A 21,374-nucleotide genomic window follows, 5' to 3' on the forward strand; every position below is an offset into this window, starting at 1 on the left:
ACCAGGCCTGAGGTACTGAAGCGTATTCACTGGTGCCCGGCGCACCGGAACGTCAGTGCTGTGCCGGAGACTGCGGCCGTGTTTGCTGCATTAGAGGTGTCCTGTCTGGCTGGCTGCCGCTGCCATGTGTGCAATGAACCAGAATCCGAGGCCCCTCCGCTGGAATTACCTTCCGCCTAATCAGGTACCAGAGGGAAGCCACATCAGCGAGCTAACAGCTCTTGCTAGTGTATCCGCCTAGAGGCTAGCACCAACGGGAAATTCTAACCTTGCTATGAGAACAGAACATGCATCCATCATACCGCCTACCTCATAATCAATTAGCTCTCGGAAGATACTATATACTCTTCCACTCCCAGTACACACACACAGACACACACACACACACACACACACACACACACACACGAGAGAAAACATTAGAGGAACACCAGAACCCTCTCATAAGTAGTTGTACATTGTCCCGGTAATGGATCAAACACTGGTAGACAACATGATATCCCACCTACCATGTACCTCAGCAGCGGACCTTGCCATGCCTGGTGCGATGCAGGGAGCCAATTGCATGAACCAAACAGATACCCAGCTGCTGGATAGCAAGCATGCCAAATGCCAAATGGCAAATAGCAAGCAGTTCTTGCGCGCGCATGTGCGTGGGTATTGTCTGTGGGTGGGTGCAAATGTGTTGAAGCAGGTACTGATCAGGCAAGCAAGGCACTAGGTTAGAGATAGGTACTTACCTCTACCTGGCTTTTGGCATCTTTTTTCGAGTTGGAACCCCCCTCCCTCCCCAAAAAGAGCATCAGCAAGGAAGGTACTTCTCGTCGTACCACACTCAAGGGGGGGGACCAGGTACCTCTCTTACGGAGCACTTTCCCAAGTCCCACGCCGACACCAATTTTCTTCTCCTGTGGTCTGCGTCGACTTCCCTCCTGCCTCTCCATCACCTTTTCCCTCTTTTCGGTTCCTTCCTCCTTGCCCCTACCGAAACCCTCCCGCCTCCTTCTCTCCCCTTCCCGAGCTGCAAGGACAAAAGGCACTTCGACACGAGGACCTGTCAATTTTGTCCTCGTCTCCTTTTCTCCCCTTGCCTGCTTGTTGCCGCATCTTCCGCTTCGGTCTTTTTTGCTGTGCACTTCACTTTGCTCGGCACCTCTCCTGAAGCTTACCGGGAACCACTCCCGTCCCCCTCCTCTCCCGAGCATCCGTCGTTTGTTCGAGTCGTAACGCTACATACAGCAACATCTTGTCTTGCCCGCAGTTGCAAAAAAGACAGGTGTCGGAATCATCGACTTGTCTTTACCCGGCCATCGCTTTCGCCATTATTCTTATTGTGCAGCTCTTCGTCAGCCGTATTGTCGTTATCCTGCCAAAATGTCTGGTCCCCAAGCTGGTAGCCAGCTCAACATCGATCGCTATGTCGTGATCCACGTCGCAACCACCTGCGACGAGCATGGAGTCTACGTCACCAAGGACTCCGCCGAGGTTATCGAGCTGGGCTGGATCCTTCTTGACGCGAAGTCTCTTGAGGAGGTATGCTAGGCCTCTACTGCTCGAGCCATGCTGGCGATCCCTCTTCGTCTTCCTGCTCAGAGCTGACTGAGCTTGTCTTTAGATCACCCGCGAGAGCGTTCTTGTCAAACCCATCAACACTCCGATCACACCCTTGTGCAGTAAGTCGTCACACGAGGCTTGAGACCTCATTATCTGCTCGTCACGCACACGATATGCCCAAATTTCGGGTTCCGCCATGACGCCGTGAAAATTTCCCAGCTAACACTTGAAATTTTAGCGAGCTTGACGACCCTGACCTGGGAACACGTCCGCAATGCCGGAACCTTCCGCGATGCCATCAACCGATTTGACACCTTTGCCAACGAACACCTGACCTCGCAGAACCTCGACTTCGTTTTTGTCACGCTCGATGCTTGGGATCTCCGCGTCCAATTGCCCCGAGAGGCCCGGGACAAGGCCGTCGTGTTGCCTCCATACCTCCAGCACTCTCGTACTTTCGATTTGCGAACCGAGTACCAGCGATGGCAGCAGCATCACCCCGAATCGTTGCCCTTTGGGCCCTCGATGCTGTCCAATATCTGTGCCGCCTTGGAGGTGGAGCCGGTCCAGTCCAGTGCTCCAATCAAGCACAACCTGCCTTTCCACCTTCAGGCACTGGCTCCCGCTTCCCCTCGCCGTGCCATGGAGGAGGCTGTCACACTCGCCCGGGTTCTGAGAGGTCTGATTCGCAAGTCGCAGCCCTCCCACGAGCACCCCGACGTCTTGACGCGCCCCATGGACGCCCGCGCTGATGTGCGTGCTTTCTTGTCGGAGCGCAGCAAGGTCCTCCACATGTCGGGCCTGCCCCACGACACTACTCAATCCGAGCTCGAGAGCTGGTTTACCCAGTTTGGTGGTCGTCCTATTGCATTCTGGACTCTGCGAACCCCTGAGCAGCACAAGCCCACTGGTAGCGGTTTTGCTGTCTTTTCTTCCCACGAGGAGGTGAGTTTCGCAATTCTCATTCAGTCGTTTTGTACTCCATCACCCGCCGACGGCCAGTAGCTGTCATTCGGGTCTCGTCACAGAACTCGACGACATTTGATGTCTTCAAACTGACGGCTAAAAAAAACATCTAGGCTGCTGAGAGTTTGTGCATGAACGGTCGTGCCCTTAACGAGAAGGCGATCGAAGTGTCTCCGTCTTCTAGCCGTGTTCTTGACCGCGCTGCCGAGATTCTCACACCGTTCCCGCCCAGCAAGAACCGTCCTCGCCCTGGCGACTGGACTTGCCCTTCGTGCGGCTTCTCCAACTTCCAGCGACGAACTGCCTGCTTCCGTTGCTCGTTCCCGGCTGTGAGCGCCGGCCCTACCGGTGACATGGGCTACGGCTACGGATACGGCCCACCGGCCATCATGCCGCCTTCCCAGCACCACCATGGACACATGGGCCACGGTGGCGGACGCATGGGCGGAAGTGGCGTGGTTCCCTTCCGCGCCGGAGATTGGAAGTGCGGCAACGAGGTCTGCGGTTACCACAACTTTGCTAAGAACGTATGCTGTCTGCGATGCGGCGCCAGTCGTGCTGGTGCCGCTGTCGTCGCTGACTCTGGTGGCTACCCTTCCCCCATGGACCCTCCCTCCAACTACAGTATGAGCCAGGGCTCGATGAGCGGCACTCCTGGACCCGGACCCTTCGCCTCGGCCGGTGGCGGCTTCGCATCCGGCGGCGGCGGCTACGGCGGCCAGCACTTTGGCGGCCCGCCCAGCACCTATGCTCTTCCCTCGGGCATCGGTGGCGGCGGAGCTGCCCCCTACCCTTCCTCTCTCAACACCCACTTCGGACCGGCTCCCGGATCCCACTCCGCCGGCCCCTTTGACAGCCGCGCTGCCGAGGCTGCCTTCCAGTCGGCCTCCAATGGCCCCGCGTCCGCCGGTCCTTCGAACAACTTTTACTCGCAAAACGAGAACGATCCTTTTGCGTTCCTTTCCAGCGGCATCGGTGGTCTGTCCGTCAGCGGCGGTGATGCCCGTCAGAACGGAGGAGCTGCGCCGCCAAGCAAGTCTCCTGCTTAAATAGTGACGACCAGTTAGAAATTTGGTAATCTAAGCGGGCTACATCGGCTTCCTTGGATCGTTTTCAGCTCCTCCTCATTTCTGCGGAACGAACTTCGGAAACAAGACGAACATAGAGCATTGACCTTTGGCAATTACCTTCGGGACTTACGCTTGCTTTCAACGGAAGGGGGTGTCTAGGTTTTGGAAGATCACTTGGAAATGGGGGTTGGTTGTCGGTATACCAAGGGATGCGGGTAAAAAGTTTGCAAGGCTGGAAAGACAAAAAGAGTGTTACACTACCGGAACGGACGGACACCGCTGTTGGAATTTGCTTTCTCCCTGACAAGCGTCAGTATAAAAGGGCTGGCTAGTTAAGGATTGTTGATTACGGCCGACCTCGCCTTTGGTTTGGACGTTGCGGTTGCGGGACGGTCGGATTTTGGGTGGTCCAAAAGGGGAGTGCATAGCGAAGGGAGTGTAACGGGTATACCTGGCCTTCATTGTGTGTGAGAGATGTGTTGGTTTTCAATATTTCCATTTTTTCTTGAGTCTTTTCCACGTCGTGTCTATGTTTTTTCATCAATGTTTGCCCTCTTCCCAATCATTCTCATCGGCCTTCTTGTCTCATCAAATTTCTTTTTTTTTCAAGACCATAAAAACTCCCCCGTACTAGTTCTTCCCCTTCCAGATTGGCTTGGCATGTACAACCCCCTCCTCTCTATTTCTCTCTCTGTCGCTGTCTCTTCTCTCTCGACACAAACACATGGTTTTCTATACGGCTGGATGGGCGGCAGCGTTGTGGGAGTCGGGGAGTGAAACAGGGTCCAGGGCAGGCTGGGCGGGCTTTGGCTTGATAATCTTCCTCATCTTGAAATGCGACTTTAGTACTCTTTGACGGCATACTTTGGGTTCCATCAGTCTCAATCTTCCGCTCAGCTGCGTATTGAAGCGAGTGCGGCGAGACGCCTTTTGACAGTCGCGATATATTTGACCAACGTTTGACCAACGTGTGATATTTTGCCAATGTCTGATTTCGGGCAGCCCGGCAGACCTAAACGTACTAGGGGCGGGGGGCTCTTTTAAGACTTCATCTCGAGTCTCTCGAGTCTCACGAAATTCAATCTGGGCTAGGCAAGAAAAAGGCCAAGTCGTCGTGCAAGACAGCTGTGCCACTATGTAACCAACAACAGTTTGTTAGCCGTCGAACATGCTCGTCATTCTTCTTAGTCATTTCGGGCCCCCGGGGGGAGGGGGGGGGGGGTGCTGTTTATTGCACGTATGTGCTGTCTATGTTTAAATGTGGTCTCGTATTCCAAAAGACTACAGCAGGGATATTTGGTAGCTGACGGATCAGTCGGAAACCAGCAAGGCAGCTTGAACCGGAAGGGCTTCGCAAACAGTCGTCGGCGTAAGGGCAGACATCACAAAAAACTGGCAACTCAGGGACCGAGGCATGCAGCGAGGCCGGCAGTTTTGAAACGTTAATAAGGCAGCAGCATGTTGGGAATCCGGAATCCGGAATCATCTCCACAAATGACCGTAGACGCCGAAAGGAAAAGAAGAAAAGTAAAAAGAAAAGTGTAAAGCGCAATCTCTTGCCGAGTCCTGTCACCCACCATTTTCGCACTCCTCCCCAACTTAGTCTCTGGTATCGGCAAATATGGCTAGTGATACTTCTCTCAAGTATTCTTGAGACTTCATCTTGCCTATCGGTCAATCTCGTCGAGCGGCAGATCACCGTCGTCCTTGCCGACGATGGAGTCGGCAACCTTCCAGATCTGGAGCAGATTGTCCTCAGCGGCACTGCAAACGAGCCAAGGCTCGTTGGGGTTCCAGCTGAAGTCTGCAAGGTGGTTGGTGTGCCCGCCGTGCATAAAGAGCCTGTGTTCATTGTTAGCAAACGTATGTCTTGCGAGTGCAGCCCCTAATCAACGTACAATTCCGGGGGGCCGTCTTCTTGATCGTCCGGCATCTGTTCCTCTCCAACACGCGAGAGATCCCAGAATATAACCCTTCTGTCGTAGGAGCCGCTGCCCAGGATGCCGGCTTCCTGCGGGTGCCACGAGAGAGACGTGACTGCGTCATTGTGTCCCTCTAACGTGTGAACCTTCTCCTTGACGTTGCGAAGGTCCCATATGCCCAAAGTCTTGTCAGCGGACGCTGTTGCGACGAGTACTTCCGATGTAGGGTTGAATGCCAGAGCGTTGATGGCATCCATATGGCCACGCTTAGCGGTGACGGCGGCACGAGCGGTCTCGGATTGACGCACGTCGATGATCTGCATGGTCAAGTCGTCCGAGACGGTTCCGATGAAGCTCTTCGCAATCGGATGATATTGCACATCGTTGACGATCTGGGTGTGGTGTGTGTACTTGCGGGCGGGCTTCAGCGTGTGGCTTCCGCTCTGGATAGTCTTGAGATCCCTGTTGAAGCTCCATTAGAATCACAAGTTCGGTCGAGCGGAAGAGGACAAGACAAACCATAGACACACGGTGGTGTCTTCACTGCCAGACGCAAGGCAGCCCTCCTCATGAGGGTTCCACGCCAGACCAAATCCCTCCTGCTTGTGGCCGATGAGTTCGACCTGGGCATTGACTTTTCCAGTGGGCTGCAGGCTGTGCTTCGTACGGTCAAAGACAAGGACCTTGCCGTCGACGCACAATGTCGCGATTATGTCGGGGTTCTGAGGCTGATAGCGCGCCTTGTTAACCTCGCCAGGATGGTCGATCTTCTGCACGATGCTGAACTCGACGGCAGCCGTCTGACCGTTCGAAGACTTTCCATAGCCTCCAATCTCTCCTGTCTCCTCGTTATACTCGTCGGGGTTCGGGGCGACGGATTTAGGGATCTTCACTTCGGCGATCTGCACGTGGTTGGGAAGGCCCTCGGAAGTGTGGGTTCCGAGGAGAAGTCTGTGGATGCGGTAGTTCTTGTCTTCAGGCTCCTTTACGTCAGGGAACCATTGGGAGGTAAGGGTAGGCCATTCGAGAGCCGTGCTATTGGGTTTGTCAGTCGTGTTTGGGTAAATATTGACAGCCAGTCGTACCTGAGAATCATGTCGTAGAGAAAAGGACTGTTTTTCTTCCATGTCTTGTACTCTGGCGCCGTGTTAGTCAATGAACATGCCAGAAGCTTGTGAACTGAGCGCCATGCACCTTCGTTTATGAGACGCTGCTCCTGGTCCTCGTCCTCCTCCTGAACCATGTCGACTAGCGAAGGGTTAGCTTACGACGCGCATCGAAGCTCGTTTGTAAAGCTTACCGTCGACATCGTCAACAACTTGAGCGGGCGCCATTGTGTGTTATGTCGCGGCTGATTGAGAGTACGATTCTGTTGCGATTACCAATTACCGGGAGGTACAGAGGGTTGTGTGCTGATTGGCAGGTTGATAGTCAGAAAGGTCTTCGTGCCGGCGCAAACGGGGGGTAGGTCGCGAAGTAGAGATTCAGAAAGACGACGCGCAGCGCGTAGATTGAAATTTAGCTGCATGAGCATGTTGCCTGGGTAGGCAAGGGCCGGGAAGGCTGGGTGACGCCTGCCACGCCATGCCGAAACGGGTATGGGCAGAGCCGACGAGACCACCCCACATCTGAGCGGCCGAAGCACTCACCAGCCTCAGCTCCCCTCTGGCGGGGAGCACTGTGTGGCGCAGATCAGGCCAAAACCCCACTCCCGTCGAGTCACACCGTCGAGGCCAGAAACACCGCTGTGAGCCTCTGTAATCACTGCCTAGGTAGGTAAGGCAGCGCTACAAGATTCTCCCGCCTAGCCCCGCCACCGCCTGAACGCTGGAGGCGGAAGTTCCTGCATGCAATGCCGATTGCGCCCATATCAACCAGCGTCCGGTATCAGGTCCATCTGTCCAGCTTCACCTGCGCAACCCAACTTTCCACGCCTTCTCCGACCTCATCCTCTCGCCCTCACACAGCTCGACAGCCGAGTTCCCTGTTCACCTGGCAGAATCGCAGACAAGTCTGGTTATTTTTTATAGCCAGCTGTTGAATATTCTTTCACTTGTTCATTTCTTCTTTCCTTTTCCCGCGTCGCAGCTAGCTTGCGACCGATCCACCTTGGGCCTCCTGCGTCAGGACTTTCCTCGTGTTTGGAGAGAAATAAAGAAAACATCAACCGGTTGCTTGCAGCGCATTGAGACGGAGAAAGACAGGTCGCATTTGTCTCCTGAAATAGTCACCGCACATCACAACTTTATCAACTTCAGCATCGTTCGCCGCGCTTAGCTTAAGCGCGCTACCATCACGACATCATGGGGTCCGTCGAGCTTGCAATTCGACCTTGTCGCCAAAGGTTATCTTTACTGACCCTATCATCTATAGTGTTCCCAAGTTCTTCAGATGGCTCTCGGAGCGTTACCCGGCCATCTCTCAGCTCATTGCCGAGAACCGCATTCCCGAGTTCGACTGTCTCTACGTACGCCCTCGCCATGCTTTTGCTCCTCGATTACAATAGCTAATAGTGTTGGTAGCTGGACATGAACGGTATCATTCATAACTGCACGCATAAAGATACCGGCGAAGACACGACGTTCCGGCTCAGTGAGGAGGAGATGTTCATCCGCATCTTCAATTACATTGAGCATTTGTTCGGGAAGATCAAGCCGAAGCAGCTCTTCTTCATGGCCATTGACGGTGTTGCACCGAGAGCCAAGATGAACCAGCAACGCGCTAGACGATTCCGAACAGCCCTTGACACCGAGAAGGCCCGTGACAAGGCCATTAGCGAGGGAGTAGAGATGCCTAAGGAGCCTCCCTTCGATAGCAACTGCATCACGCCCGGTACCGAGTTCATGGCCAAGTTGACGCAACAGCTCAAGTACTTTGTCAACAAGAAAGTCTCCGAAGATGCCGACTGGCAAGGCTGCGAGATTGTCCTGTCTGGTCATGAGGTCCCTGGTGAGGGTGAGCACAAGATCATGGAATACATCAGGAACGCCAAGGCGCAGCCTGACTACGATCCCAACGTTCGCCACTGCTTATATGGTCTTGATGCTGATCTCATCATGCTGGGTCTGCTCAGTCACGACCCTCACTTCTGCCTCCTCCGAGAGGAAGTCACTTTTGGCCGTGTGAATAAGGCCAAGACCAGAGAGCTGGAACACCAGAATTTCTACTTGCTGCATCTATGTATAGTGCGCGAGTATTTGGAGCTCGAGTTCCAAGAGCTTCAGCAGCCTGGCCGGCTGAGCTTCCCCTTCGATTTGGAACGGGTTATCGACGATTTCATTCTGATGGCTTTCTTCGTCGGAAATGATTTCCTTCCGAATCTTCCTCGCCTCCACATCAACGAGGGTGCCCTCGCTGCCATGTTTCGCATCTACAAGTCTGTTCTCCCCCAAGGAGATGGATACATTAATGAGGGCGGTGTCATCAACCTGCCCCGCCTTCAAAGGCTCCTGAATGAGCTTGCCAAGGATGAGACCAACCAATTCGAGAACGATGTCAGCGACGAAAAATGGTTCCAGTCCAAAAAGCTCACGGAGCCTAATGGCGCCGACAACCGAAGGCCTAAGGGCAAGGGACTTGTTTTGACTTCGTCCCAGAGAGACCTGTGGAAGCAGCAAATCCGACCCTATGTCAACAAACCTTCGCCCGAACCACTCGATCTCGGAACTGGTCTCAACGCTGCTGATAGAAAGTTCGTTCAAGACCTTGCTGACACCCTTCACATTGAGTGGAGCACCAAGGAGGATGATGAGGGCCATCGCCATCTCCTTCTTTCGTTCCCCAAGGGCGCCGAGAACGTCAACGAGGAGGAAGAGGAGGGAACTCTGGCACTCTACCGAGTCATGCGCACTTATGACAAGGCCACTGTTGTCGACGTCAGTGGCGAAGATGCCCAGCGTCAATACAAGGAACTCTATGACCAGAAGTACCTGGGTTGGAAGACCAAGTACTACTTGCAGAAGTTCCCTGAGTGGGCGCCTGAGCAGTACGATGCTGAGCTCACCAAGCTCTGCGAGAACTACGTTCAAGGTCTTCAATGGGTTCTGTACTACTACTACCGCGGGATCGCCTCGTGGCCGTGGTTTTACCAGTACCACTACTCTCCTTTGACCTCTGGTAAGTCCAAACAAGTGTAGCACATGTGCATGCGCTAATGCCCCCTGTAGACGTCATCAAGGGTCTTGGAGCCGACCTTAACTTCAAGCTGGGCCAGCCGTTCAGGCCCTTCGAACAGCTCATGGGTGTCTTGCCTGACCGAAGCAAGTCCATCGTCCCTGAGGTATACTGGGATCTGATGACCAACCCGAACTCCCCCATTTACGACTTCTATCCCAGAGACTTCGAGCTTGACATGAACGGAAAGAGAATGGAATGGGAGGCCGTTGTGAAAATTCCCTTCATCGATGAGAAGCGATTGCTCAGCGCGATGGAGCCCAAGAACAAGCTTCTCAGCCAAGACCAGAAGGAGCGAAACGGATTCGGAGTCGCTCTCAAGTTCACTTACAACCCAGAGGTCTCCATCACCTATCCGTCATCTCTCCTGGGCGTCTTTCCTGACATCAGCCCATGCCACTGCGTGGAGAACATCTTCGAGCTTCCCAACACTGAGGGTCTTACTTATCGCAATGGCCTCACTGATGGTGTCAAGATCAACGTCGAGGCACTTGCAGGGTTCCCAACCCTGCACACTTTGCCTTACACGGCGATGCTGGTGGAAAACTTTGGTGTCAATGTCTTCCAGGCAGACAGCAAGAACCCCAGCATGATTGTCACGCTCACCGACTCGGAACTTAGAACCAGGGCCGAACAGGCTTCGCAGAAGCTTGGAAAGCGATGTTTCGTCGGATACCCGTTCCTCCAAGAGGCCAAGATCGTTAAGGTGACCGATGAGCTCTTCGATTACGAACTTGACGGCAACGGCTCTATTGTTCAGAAACATCATGGCCCCAAAGACATTGACTTTTTCAACAAGGAGTCGGGATACATTGAAAACTGGCACTCCAAGCGGCTCGGCATTGTCATCAACTCAGTGGAATCCCTGGTCCACGTCCACATGCTGAAGGGTTTAATCAAGACTGAAGAGGGTGCCTTAGTCAAGGAGTATGCGCTGAACCCCAGCATGAGAAGCGTGTATGCTTCTCAGACCATCGTCGACCAAGTCATCAACGAGGACGAGCGATTCATCGAGAGGGCTGCTGTTCCCATTGAGGAGGAGTACCCCACTGGCACTCAGGCTTTCTTCTTGGGCGAGTACAACTACGGACGCGCCCTGGAGGTTACTGGCCATGCCAACAATAAGGCCAACATCAGAGTCTCTGTCTTGAAGAACAAGGAGCCCGACTTCGCCAAGCCGATTATTCAGGACATGAAGCGTCAGAATCGATACACACCGTCTTACGCCGTTGCCAAGATGCTCAACCTCCACCCTTTGATTCTCAGCAAAATCCTGTCTTCCTATCAGGTCAACACTGTTGGTGGCCTGAGAGTTAACTTGGGTCTCAACCTGAAGTTTGATGCCAAGAAGCAGAAGGTGCTCGGCTACTCGCAAAAGTCGGATTCCGGTTGGGAGTTCAGTAACGCTGCCATTGAGCTTCTGGCCAGATACATTGCTGCGTTCCCTGACTTCTTCGCCGCTATCCAGCAGAATCCTCAGTCAAGTGACGTCAGCGACACTGACCTGTGGAAAGACCCTAAGGTGGCCGCTCAGCGAGTGAAAGAGATCGGAGCTTGGCTCAAGGCGGCTCAGACCAGCAAGTTTGAGCGAGTTCCCTTGGAAGCAGAGCAGCTCGACTCCGTTGTGGTCATGAAGCTTGCCGAGGCTGGCGCGCAAGTGTTCCTTCAGTCTCACGACGTGGAGGTCAAGAACATGAAGGGCGTCCCGCGATCGGCTATCATGAAGCCCACCGATGCTGAGCTGTTCCTCAGCAACCAGAAGTTCGCTCTTGGCGACCGTGTAAGCTTCTTGTCGTCTTCTGGCAAGGTGCCACTTGGAAGCCGGGGAACAGTGGTTGGTCTCAGCCGTACCGCCAATAACCTTCTTCTAGATGTTGTTTGGGATCTCACCTTCATGAGCGGCACAACCTTGGGTGAAAGAGCTCCGCCTTTCCGTGGCATGACCGTTGCTTCCTCCTCGGTCCTTAACACTACGTACAAGCAGGTCGTGTCTGGTTCGAAAGCTGGCATGCAGCGCAAACCGGCGGCGGCTCCGGTGTCGCTTACGACCATGGCGGCGGGCGTCCAGCAGTACAAGGACGCGCCCACTCCTGGCCCACTCAGGGGTACCTGGCGGGGTGCTGCCAACGGCAGTCAGGGCCAGTCCAGCCGCGGCCGCGGTCGTGGGAGTGGACCCAACTTGCTGCACAGCACTCTTGTCTACCGTCCTCACCAGAATGGCACGGACGAGGCTCACGAGGTCAACGGACAAACCCAGCGCGGCGGGGGCAACTTTAGGGGCAGAGGCCGAGGCCGGGGTGGACCGATTCAGCACCCCGGACACTCGGGTCTTCACGAGATGCCGGCCCAACCGCAGCAGCCGGTATACGGCAACGTCCCGCCTCCTGCCAACCTTGACGCTCGCGGTAGAGGTCGTGGCCGTGGAGGACGTGGCGGACGGGGTAGAGGCGCTCCCCGCGGTCGTGGCGCGAACGGAGCGACAAACGGAGCCACTCCTGACGCCGCGCAGTCTTAGAGCATGCTTGCCTTTATTTCCTATGGTTTCTCTTGGCTCAGTAGATACCCCTTGACGAAGCGATGTGGTTTCTGATAGATGGCCTCAGCCCCCAAAAGAGGGCTCACGAACTAGAGTTATGGCAAACGTAGGATGCGAACACGCGCATAGCGATGCTTTCTGGAATCAATGGAGACTAGTAGTGTCGCGTAGAGGGCGTAAAGCGGTGTAGTCAGCAGTAGGAAACAATGAACGCTTCGAGGTGCCGTCACTCTCATTCACGATGCATCTCGTCACTTGCGAAAACTCGATGTCAGTGTTTCAAGACTTGTATCAAGTGACGCCAGAATCGCATGATCTATCTACTTCAAGGCTTCTTATCTTTACTCTCCTTAACCTTGAGAGCAGGAAGCTTGAAGATCTTGCTGACACCGCCTTTGAGGGCCTTCCAGCTGCCAATATCCTGGTTCTGGTTCCATGTCAGGATGCCAACCCACGGTTGGACGTTGTAGTGCAGCTTCAGGACGACCTTGTCGGTCTCGGCAATCTTGCTCGAGGGGTGGGTAATTTGGTACTTGGGCTTCTGGTTCTTGATGCGGAGCTTGCCACTATGAGATGTTTATGTCAATCTTTCAAGTATTCCTTTACAGCAGCAAATAGTACGGGACGGCTTACCGGCTCGGATCGATGCTCTTGCCCTCGGCGCTCTTCCTCAACTTGCGCAGGGCGGCGGGGCCAATGTTGGCGAGGTGGTCGGCGCTGGGAGACGTGATGATCTGATCCCAGATGACAGCCTGGTTCGTGGCGTTCGTACCGGCAGCAGCCTTAGAGCTGTCGGGCCATTCGGCCGTGACGTAGACGAAGACCTGCTTGGTGTTCCAGGTGAAGAGGTCCGAGAGGTCGGCGTCGAGGGAGAACTTGATGATGGCGTACTCCTCTTTTTTGGAGCTGTAGTAATGAGGGCGGCCCTTGACGACCTGGATGTTTGTCGTCTTCAGAGAGCCGACGGAGGGGGCGCGCGGGGTGACGAGATCGGAGAGGGCGACGAAGGCGGCGACGAAGAAGGCCACCGTAGTGAAGAAGCCAAATGTGTTTTGGGCGCGGGTTATTGTGTTGTACATTGTGGGCGACCTTTATGCCACCTGCGGTGGACTATTCTTCGGTCTTAAGATGTTCGGATGCTTGTCGGCAGCTTGGTTGCATCAAGGATACTGGTCTGAAAGGGAAGTGAAGCTTGAAGATGGATGCGGGAGGCCACGTTTTTGGGGGTCGGCTTTGTTCAGCCTTGCCTGGGACGGACATGTGGCTTCAGCGCTATTGGCTGCAGCTTGGATTGAGCTGCCGCCGCACTACGTACTCCAGGGGACCTGATGGTAAATTATGGGGCCGTGGATGACGGGTTTCTCTAGTGGTACCCCTGCTGCCGCCGGGGAAGCTGTGCAGACATGCATCCTGAGCAACTCCAGAACGTCCATGGTTTAGATGATCTCTTGTCGCGTCCTTGAGGTATCTGTCCTGTTGTCAACATAGTTAGCTATTGACAATACTGACCCCAAATACAAACAAGAGTTGGTCCCTTCTACCCTTCCTCATTTCCACTTGGCCGCTGTTTGCTTGGTTAGGATTCAAAATCAGTGGTGTGGCCGTGGGCCCTCCTGCATGTTCCTTTCTCGCAGACTCAACCGCTTCCGATTCGGCGCCATCCCAGCATGTACAGCATCTTCCTTCCTTCAACCTCTGAATACGATCTGCCGCCGTATTCCATTGCTGAGAGAAATCAAGGGCGCGCCGGGCAGGGAGGGATGCATCGCACTCATTCCAAAATCATCTAAGGCCGGCTCACCGACATCACTTCATCTTGACTTCTCTTAACTTTGGAATAAACTTACTCTGTTTTCTACTCTTCTGCAAGAGGCACTTGACCGCAGCCATGGTCCTACCTTCCCATTCCAAAGCAAGTGAGGACGATAGCCTCTTTTGATTGTATCAGCAACTCACGATGACTTCTGCGGAAGAAACTCTCTTAATGGCAGGTGTCGAGACCCAGGTATGTCACTTTGTGTTCGTTGTCCGTTGATTGGGCGTTTCTTTCGACTCAAGCGAGTGCAGGCTGCCCAGTTTCGGCTGCCGTTCCAAACAAGCAAATGCCATCCTTTGCCTTCCCCTGCGGGTGTCGCGCCCCGGCGCCCTGGGTTTTAATGGAGTGGATCCCCGCTTGATCACTTCCAGCGCTGCAGAGTACCTACTACCTACCTAAGTATGCACAGCAATAGTATGACATGTCCCTGCGACGTGTCGCTGTACCTGGGTTTTTCTTTCTTTTCGTTTCCCCCCTCCCCTAGCGCGTCCACCCACCCGTGGTCCAGTGTGCACTGGGTGACCCCCAAAAATTCAACTGTAAACCCGTGCTAGAGGCCCTGCTTTTCCTACCTAGCTAAACCCCACCACTAACCGACTTTCGTCTTGAATGAAGCAAGTTCGAGAGACGACACCGCCCGCCGACTCACCTTCTTCCGTTTCCTCTCCTCCCCATACGAGAGCCACGAACCCTCCCTGCGATGAAACGCTACTCAAGGGCGCACCCTCGTCTTCTTCCGACCCGCCTGCGCCTTGTTCAATCCCGCCATCGACACCCAGGGCCGACACCGCGGTACTGAGGCTTCCCAGACACCAAGAGGAGAAAGCTCTGCGAGAGACTGCGCATGCGGCAGAGGGAGCGTCCAAGGACGAGGAGAGAGGCAGGCTGCACGGCGCGGACGGCGCAACTGTCTCGTCTGAACAACGAGCTATCTGGAAGAGACAAGGCCGATCGTATGTGCTTTGGAGACGACTCTTCCGATTCAAGAGACTTGTACTCACATATGGGCGACAGGCCCGAGGAACTGCGGAAACGATACAGAGACAAACATTGTCACTCATTTCCGAACTACGGGTGCGATTTTAGCCCAAGAGAGAGCCGCGGGCGAGGATGTTGCTAACGGCCACTCTGCTAGGAGCTCGAAAGGCGGCGTTCCCGTTTTGAATCCAATGGTGAGCGTCTACCACGCAAGAGCGCAGGGCTCAGCTAACACTAAATGGTATAGAACAAAATCCCGAGATCCATCCTCTCCGGTGGTCTTACTGGTGGGATCAACACTCTCGATAGAGGCAAGGATACGAGCCAAAAGAGACTGCCACCAGTGCAATATGTCGAACCCTCGAGGTCTGCCAAACGGCAAAAGACACAGACCAAGGACGAAGCGCCCCGGAACTCCAACGTGTTTACTTCGGGGCATTTCTCTCTGATAACAGACTCTCCGACGCCAGAACCAGTGCCCCAAAAACCGCACATGGTGGATTTGACAGAGTCACAACAGTCGACAGATCTCGAGGTCGTTAGTAACCGCTCAAACCATGAACTGACATCGGGTTCACATGTCCCTGAATACCGGAACGTGGAGAGGGCGCACAGCGCAACTGCTAGTAACAAGCGTTCACGTCGTCCCCGTGCCCGCTCGTTGAAATGCGCAAAACCGGCAACGCCCAAGGACAACTTCTCTGATGGTGAAGACGACCTTATGAAGGATGAAGGTGGCCCCCCGAAGAAGAGACATACGGCAGATCAACCCAAGGCCAATTCAAGAACAGCGTTTCATCTACCTCCTGGCGTCAGCACCGCGAAGGGCCAGCCAGAAGACATTTCGGACGATGAGCTTGGTAGTCAGGACAAGACATCAAAGAGCCGGCATGCATCCTTGAGAGACGAAGAGGCAAGAAAGCCAAGGGACCATGCCACCACTCATTCGCGCGGAGACATGGCCAAAGTGAACTTCACAAAGTCTAGGGTCGCCCAGCCTCCCATGCTACGTGTCGTTCGTGCTGTCTCTGGGAAACAAACGTTGGATGCTGAGAATCTGTCCCCGGATGAACGTCCCGTGCTGAGATTGGATGATGATCTCAAAAGCCTCGTTGTGGTCGATGGCAAGAATGAATGCCGTCCAGACTACAGCTGGCTAGGGGCGAAGCTAGCGTCCTGTACTAAAATTGAGTACAGCACGAGCGGCACTCCACTTGTGGCAGTTTGGAGAGCCTCGAGTGAGGGTGTCGGTCGTTTACTGGTGTTGAAATTCGCTCAACTCGGGGACGCCCTGACTCTGGGGCTTTGGGCCGAAGGCGAGCTGAAAGGCCGTTGTTCATCAGTAGACTGGTACGTTTGACGAGTATTTGATCCGCCTGGCACACCTGGTACCCCTTCGCCTTATTTTCCCAGTTAACAAAGACTAGCAATCACCTCGAAAGAATTTTGAACAGGCAACAGCATGAAGCGGATAACTGGGAGCTTACGCATGCGCAAAGGCCAGACGACATCAAGTATCTTGAACATCATGAGGCAGCAAAAGCCAAGTCTGAAATGAAATCGACAGCAGAAAGCTGTTCAAGACCGGCTCCAGCGCAGCAGAACACTCCGTCCCAGAAAAATCGCCAGTCATTGCGACGCAGCATGCAGGGTGATGGTTCAGCGTCAGAGACAAAATCTGCCCCTAGGACAGCTTCTGTTTTCAGTCTCAATGACGACGTCAAGGACCGCCAGACCGATGCCCATCGAACAAAAGCATTGCCGTCTAGGCAGGTGAAACAAGGTCCTTCTCGACAAATCTCGAATCCGTCGCCCGGCTTTCTCAGGCGCAAATCCCCCAGCCCTGTCTCGTGGGTCAATCAAAATCCTGACTGGATTAGGATTTGGGATGACAAACCCCTCATATTTCCCACCACCGGCAAGAACAGGGCGTCAGTTTATCGTGATGACATTTCGCGGCTCGAAGAGGGAGAGTTCCTTAACGACAACCTCATTGGGTTCTACTTACGTTATCTTCAAGCCAATCTGGAACGAGACAACATGGCCCTGGCTGACCGGATTTACATCATGAACACCTACTTCTATCCGAAGCTGACCGATGTAAAAGCTGGCCGTGGAATCAACTACGAAGGTGTTAAATCATGGACAACGAAGATCGACCTGTTCTCGTTTGACTACATCGTCGTTCCAGTCAATGAGAGTGCCCACTGGTACCTGGCAATCGTTTGCAACCCGGGCAAGCTGCTGCGGACAACTGATGCACAACCGGGGGGCGAGAAGTTGGAACCCGCAGAGAAGTCCGCTGACAAGACCAACGAAGAGTCCAAGGCACAGTCAGCAGGAGAGGGTTCGATCGCTACCGTCGGCAAGAAGGTCGAACAAATGAGCCTGGAAGAGGCCGAAACAGAAGGTCGTTCCCGGCAAGAAGATCGGCCAAAGCAGGAGGGCCAGCCGGAGCAGGAACCCCAGCCAAAGCAAGAAGAGAAGAAAACTGAAGAGGCGGGACCCAAGCCACCATCAAACAAGCTTCGTCTGCCTCGGAAAAACGCAGGAACCCCGGCTCGAAAGCAAGATCCTACTGAGGCTAGAGTGATTACCCTCGACTCGTTGGGAGTTGGACATTCCCCTACTTGCGGCAACCTCAAGTCGTACCTCGTCCGAGAAGCGAAAGACAAAAGGGGTATGGATCTTGAACCGCCCGGTACCTTTGGTATGACTGCAAAGGGCATTCCTGAGCAAGAAGATCACGCAAGTTGTGGCGCTTTCCTCCTCGGGTACATGCGAGAGTTCCTCAAGGACCCAGACGGCGTGGTCGCCAAGCTAGTTCGTAAGGAGGCACCGAGCTGGGACATTACGTCTCCCGCCATGCGCAGCGAACTACGCAACATCATCATCGAAAAGAGAAAGGAACAGAATGAACTGGCGGCAGAGAAGAAGGCCAAGCGGAAGTCGAATGTCCGACCACCTGCCACTAGCAAGTCGCCGGAGAAGGGTCAAGAAGCAGAGCCTGCTACGCCGAGGACTCCTCAGCCAGTTCTTGACGCGCCAAAGAACCCGTCATCAACCGTAAAAGGATCCCCAGCAATCGATCATCTGCCGTGGAACAGCCGCAGCAGCCCGCCCGCCAAGAATGACGCTGGTGTCGCCACAGCATCTCTGCCGGTTGTCAACTCTCCCACAAAACCTCAACCTACTGCAGAGTCTGAACCTGCCAGTGCCGAGGAATCTCTGCCGCGGACTGAAGCTCACACATTGAAGGTCGCCATTGCTGCGTCGTGCAAGGAGAACGGGCTCTTGGGATCCCTGGAGCAAAGCTCAGAAGGACCAAAAACGCCAGATCGCGTGATATTACGCGGTGATGGCTTCACACCCGTCCGACTGAGGACAAGTCCTCGTCATGCAGAGAAGAGACATGACATTGACGATGGTGCGCCGCGGATGATGTCGCCTCTTGTCTCTTCGCCCGTCAAGCCAACCAGCGAGAAAGATTCGGCTTCCACGGGGACCAAGTGGCAACCCGGCAACAGCGAGCTCCGCTTGCGCCAGCTGTCGTCCTCACCGGTGAAGTCGGCCCGCAAAATCAGACCAGCCGTTGACCGCTCCAAGAAGAGCATCTCCCCGAGCCAGCAGTTACTGGGTGAAATGACTTCTTCATCCGAATCAATGCAACAACATAACCCAGCACTGCAGAATGGCGAGAAAGAGGCCGAAGGACAGGGGAGCATCGTGATCAAGGACGAAGCGCCCCCAATGTCATCACCGCACAGAATGGCGAAAGGCCCTGCTGAGACAAGTCCCTACTTCACAGCGGGAACGACGTCTCGACCTGAACCATCGCCTCTGGCAATTCAAGAACCAAAAAAACATACTTTGAAGGGAGCCAGGGAGGCGACACCAAACTTGAAGCGCACTCCGACGCAGGAGACTGTGGATCTCACCATATAGCAGACAACGACTTGTATCAAGATACCCTGCTTCGTTGTGGTTGTTGAATTGGTTGAGATGGGGAGGGCAATAGAAAACCACGGGATGCTAGATCTGTCGTTAGAGGAATCAACAGAATAGTGTTGTATGTCTGCTGAAAGCTGGCGCGAAGCGTTGTTCGGGTGACGGCATGGCCCAATCCATACCTATAGATCTAGAAGGCAGGGTTTGAGGGCAACGAAGAAACTCCAATTTCCCCCCCCAAAAAATTGGTTGTAATGTTCCTTGTAGCCTTGAAGAAGAGTAGAGGCTGAAGTCGTAGTTCGTACATTGTAGTACAATATCCTCTATAAATGCTTTTCCCCTTACGTCCCTCCTTCTCTCCTTCTCTCCCTCAAAGAGAGGGCACCATTCTATATGCTTTTTTTTACTCGCTTTCCGAATTCGATGCGTCATTATTGTTGCCGTTCACTTCCGGCTTTTTCAACACCTTGGGCACCTCAAAAACGTATCCTCCGTTCTTCCCTTTACCCTTGCGCATCTGCCATCTGCCAAGCCTGTGCTCCTTGCCCACGGCCGCCACGACGCAGATGCCATCTTGGCCGCGATCACCACGTTCGAAGATGGCAATGTCGTTAATCACTCCCTTCAAGCCGCCTGCGGCATCTTCTGACTTCCCCTTGGCGGCTTTCGAAGCCGCCTGCTCGGCCTCCGATGTGAGAACACCCGCTACTTCAATCTTTCGCTTGTCCTCGCTTAGACGCCATACCCTTATGCAGCCATCCCAGCTTCCGCTAAGGATGACGTCCGAGTAGGGGATCGTCTTAAGCGCCGTGATCCACCGCGGTTGCGGCGGGGGCACAATCTTCGGGTCTGGGTTATGGTCCGCCGAAGCCTCATCCGGGCGGAGGGGTTGTTCCAGGCCGTGGGCCATAGGAAAAATGTGGAGAGGTTTCTTTTTCGTGACGCTCCAGAGGGCGAGGGAGCCGTTGTCGCTACCCGTGACGAAGAGCTCGTCATCGATCATGGCGACACGGTCCATGCTGCCCTCGTGTGGCAGCGAGCGCGGGTCGACGTCTGGGCGAGACTTCTTGTCCACGGCGCCTCCACGGAAGACGAGCTGTGTCTCCTCGGCGACCTTCCACAGACGTGCTGTCCGGTCGCGGGCGCCTACACTGACGCAGCGCTCCTGAGCAAGAGCGTCGATGTCGACAATCTCGTCCTGATGACCGAACAGGGTCTCGATGTAGGCCAGCTCGTCCAAGCTCCATACTTTGACCGTTCGGTCCTTTGAGCAAGAGTAGAGCTGGTTCGTGCCGCGGCGAAAGGCGAGGCCGGTGACAGCATCGCGGTGGTGGGTGAAGACGCGGATGGGCTTGAGGGTCTCGGCGTCGTAGATGATGAGCCTGCGGTCCTCACCGCCCGTGACGACGTACTTGCCGTCCGGCGACGCGGCAACGCACAGAATCTTCTCAACGTGACGCTGAAACGTCTTTTTTGTCGCGTTGTGCAGATTGCCCCTCAGCCAGTTCTCTAGCTCGGGCTTCTTGCGCGGCGGCGCGGGTGGCTTCTTGGGCTTCTTCTTCGTCGTCTGGGGGAACTGGTGTTGCGGGAGGTCCTGTATCCTCCACTTGTGCAGGTACATGTCCTTGGTGGTGGTGTAGGCGTAGGGGGCGTTGACGGCGACGGAGGTGAAGGTCTCGGTATTGTTGCGGAAGAAAGACGAGGTCGCGCGGTCGAAGGCGAGGTCGTCGACGAGGGCGCGGTAGACTTTTCCCTTGGACTCGGCCACGTCCTCTTGTAACCGCTCGTTGATCATGTCACGGTCGATCTCGGCGGCGTCAAAGCCCACATCATCCACCTGCTGCTTGACGTTCTCGAGATACCGCTCCGCCAGCCGCAGGCGGCGCTCGGCGGCCGTCTCGCCCGCGACACCATCCTCGTCCTCCGATGAGCCATTGTCGCTCTCCTCCGCGGCGGAGGCTATGCCTTCGTCGTCCGAGTCGCTGCCCGAGATCGATTCGTCGTCATCGTCGCGCTCATTTCGCTTCTTGGAGGCAAGTGCTGCCGTTGCTGAGGATTTCTTGCCTTTTCCGCCGCTGCTGCCTTTGGCGGCTACAGACGATTTCGGAGGGGCTCTGCCGGAGGTTTTGGAGGCGGCAATTCGCTTCTTGGGAGCCGCAGGGGCGTCTGTCCTCTTCCTCTTCTTATTGGCGCCGGGGATTGTGAAGAAGGACGACATTTTGGGCAGGGCTTCTTGAGTGCCTTGCCTGGGTATCTGGGCAACTTTTTTTGCGTCCTGGCCCGCTTACATCGACGATATTTTTTTTGGAGGTGGGCTTCCCAAGGGAAAAAAAAGTTCGGTGGGTACGTATCTCGGAGAATCAGATGTCGAGGTGGGGTGCTGATGTACCCAATCAAGACCAAGACAGCTG

The 21,374-nt window shown here is 54.7% G+C and overlaps 6 protein-coding genes across 6 annotated transcripts; 3 read left to right on the forward strand and 3 right to left on the reverse strand.

The window, feature by feature from the left end:
- Positions 1-1,374: 1,374 nt before the first annotated feature.
- On the forward strand, positions 1,375-3,569 carry CH63R_04138 (RNA-binding protein; the record flags this gene model as incomplete). The annotated part of the gene is made up of 4 exons (XM_018299113.1): positions 1,375-1,533; positions 1,616-1,673; positions 1,793-2,499; positions 2,634-3,569. 4 exons carry the CDS (start codon positions 1,375-1,377, stop codon positions 3,567-3,569), a joined length of 1,860 nt encoding a protein of 619 aa, XP_018160359.1.
- Positions 3,570-5,257: 1,688 nt separating this feature from the next.
- Positions 5,258-6,846, reverse strand: CH63R_04139 (WD domain-containing protein; the record flags this gene model as incomplete). The annotated part of the gene is made up of 5 exons (XM_018299114.1): positions 5,258-5,432; positions 5,489-5,974; positions 6,032-6,547; positions 6,598-6,760; positions 6,813-6,846. 5 exons carry the CDS (start codon positions 6,844-6,846, stop codon positions 5,258-5,260), a joined length of 1,374 nt encoding a protein of 457 aa, XP_018160360.1.
- Positions 6,847-7,815: 969 nt separating this feature from the next.
- On the forward strand, positions 7,816-12,200 carry CH63R_04140 (5'-3' exoribonuclease 1; the record flags this gene model as incomplete). Its single annotated transcript, XM_018299115.1, has 4 exons — positions 7,816-7,820; positions 7,886-7,979; positions 8,035-9,628; positions 9,679-12,200. The coding sequence occupies 4 exons, from the start codon at positions 7,816-7,818 to the stop codon at positions 12,198-12,200; spliced, it is 4,215 nt and encodes a 1,404-aa protein (XP_018160361.1).
- A 346-nt stretch (positions 12,201-12,546) lies between these two features.
- Positions 12,547-13,300, reverse strand: CH63R_04141 (Signal peptidase subunit; the record flags this gene model as incomplete). Its single annotated transcript, XM_018299116.1, has 2 exons — positions 12,547-12,787; positions 12,855-13,300. 2 exons carry the CDS (start codon positions 13,298-13,300, stop codon positions 12,547-12,549), a joined length of 687 nt encoding a protein of 228 aa, XP_018160362.1.
- A 1,346-nt stretch (positions 13,301-14,646) lies between these two features.
- Positions 14,647-18,960, forward strand: CH63R_04142 (Sentrin-specific protease; the record flags this gene model as incomplete). The annotated part of the gene is made up of 4 exons (XM_018299117.1): positions 14,647-15,089; positions 15,173-15,209; positions 15,263-16,365; positions 16,443-18,960. The coding sequence occupies 4 exons, from the start codon at positions 14,647-14,649 to the stop codon at positions 18,958-18,960; spliced, it is 4,101 nt and encodes a 1,366-aa protein (XP_018160363.1).
- A 406-nt stretch (positions 18,961-19,366) lies between these two features.
- On the reverse strand, positions 19,367-21,181 carry CH63R_04143 (WD repeat domain-containing protein; the record flags this gene model as incomplete). Its single annotated transcript, XM_018299118.1, has 1 exon — positions 19,367-21,181. One exon carries the CDS (start codon positions 21,179-21,181, stop codon positions 19,367-19,369), a length of 1,815 nt encoding a protein of 604 aa, XP_018160364.1.
- Between the last annotated feature and the right edge of the window lie 193 nt (positions 21,182-21,374).

The sequence above is a fragment of the Colletotrichum higginsianum genome, chromosome 3, assembly GCF_001672515.1.
Source record: "Colletotrichum higginsianum IMI 349063 chromosome 3, whole genome shotgun sequence".
NCBI lineage: Eukaryota > Fungi > Ascomycota > Sordariomycetes > Glomerellales > Glomerellaceae > Colletotrichum > Colletotrichum higginsianum.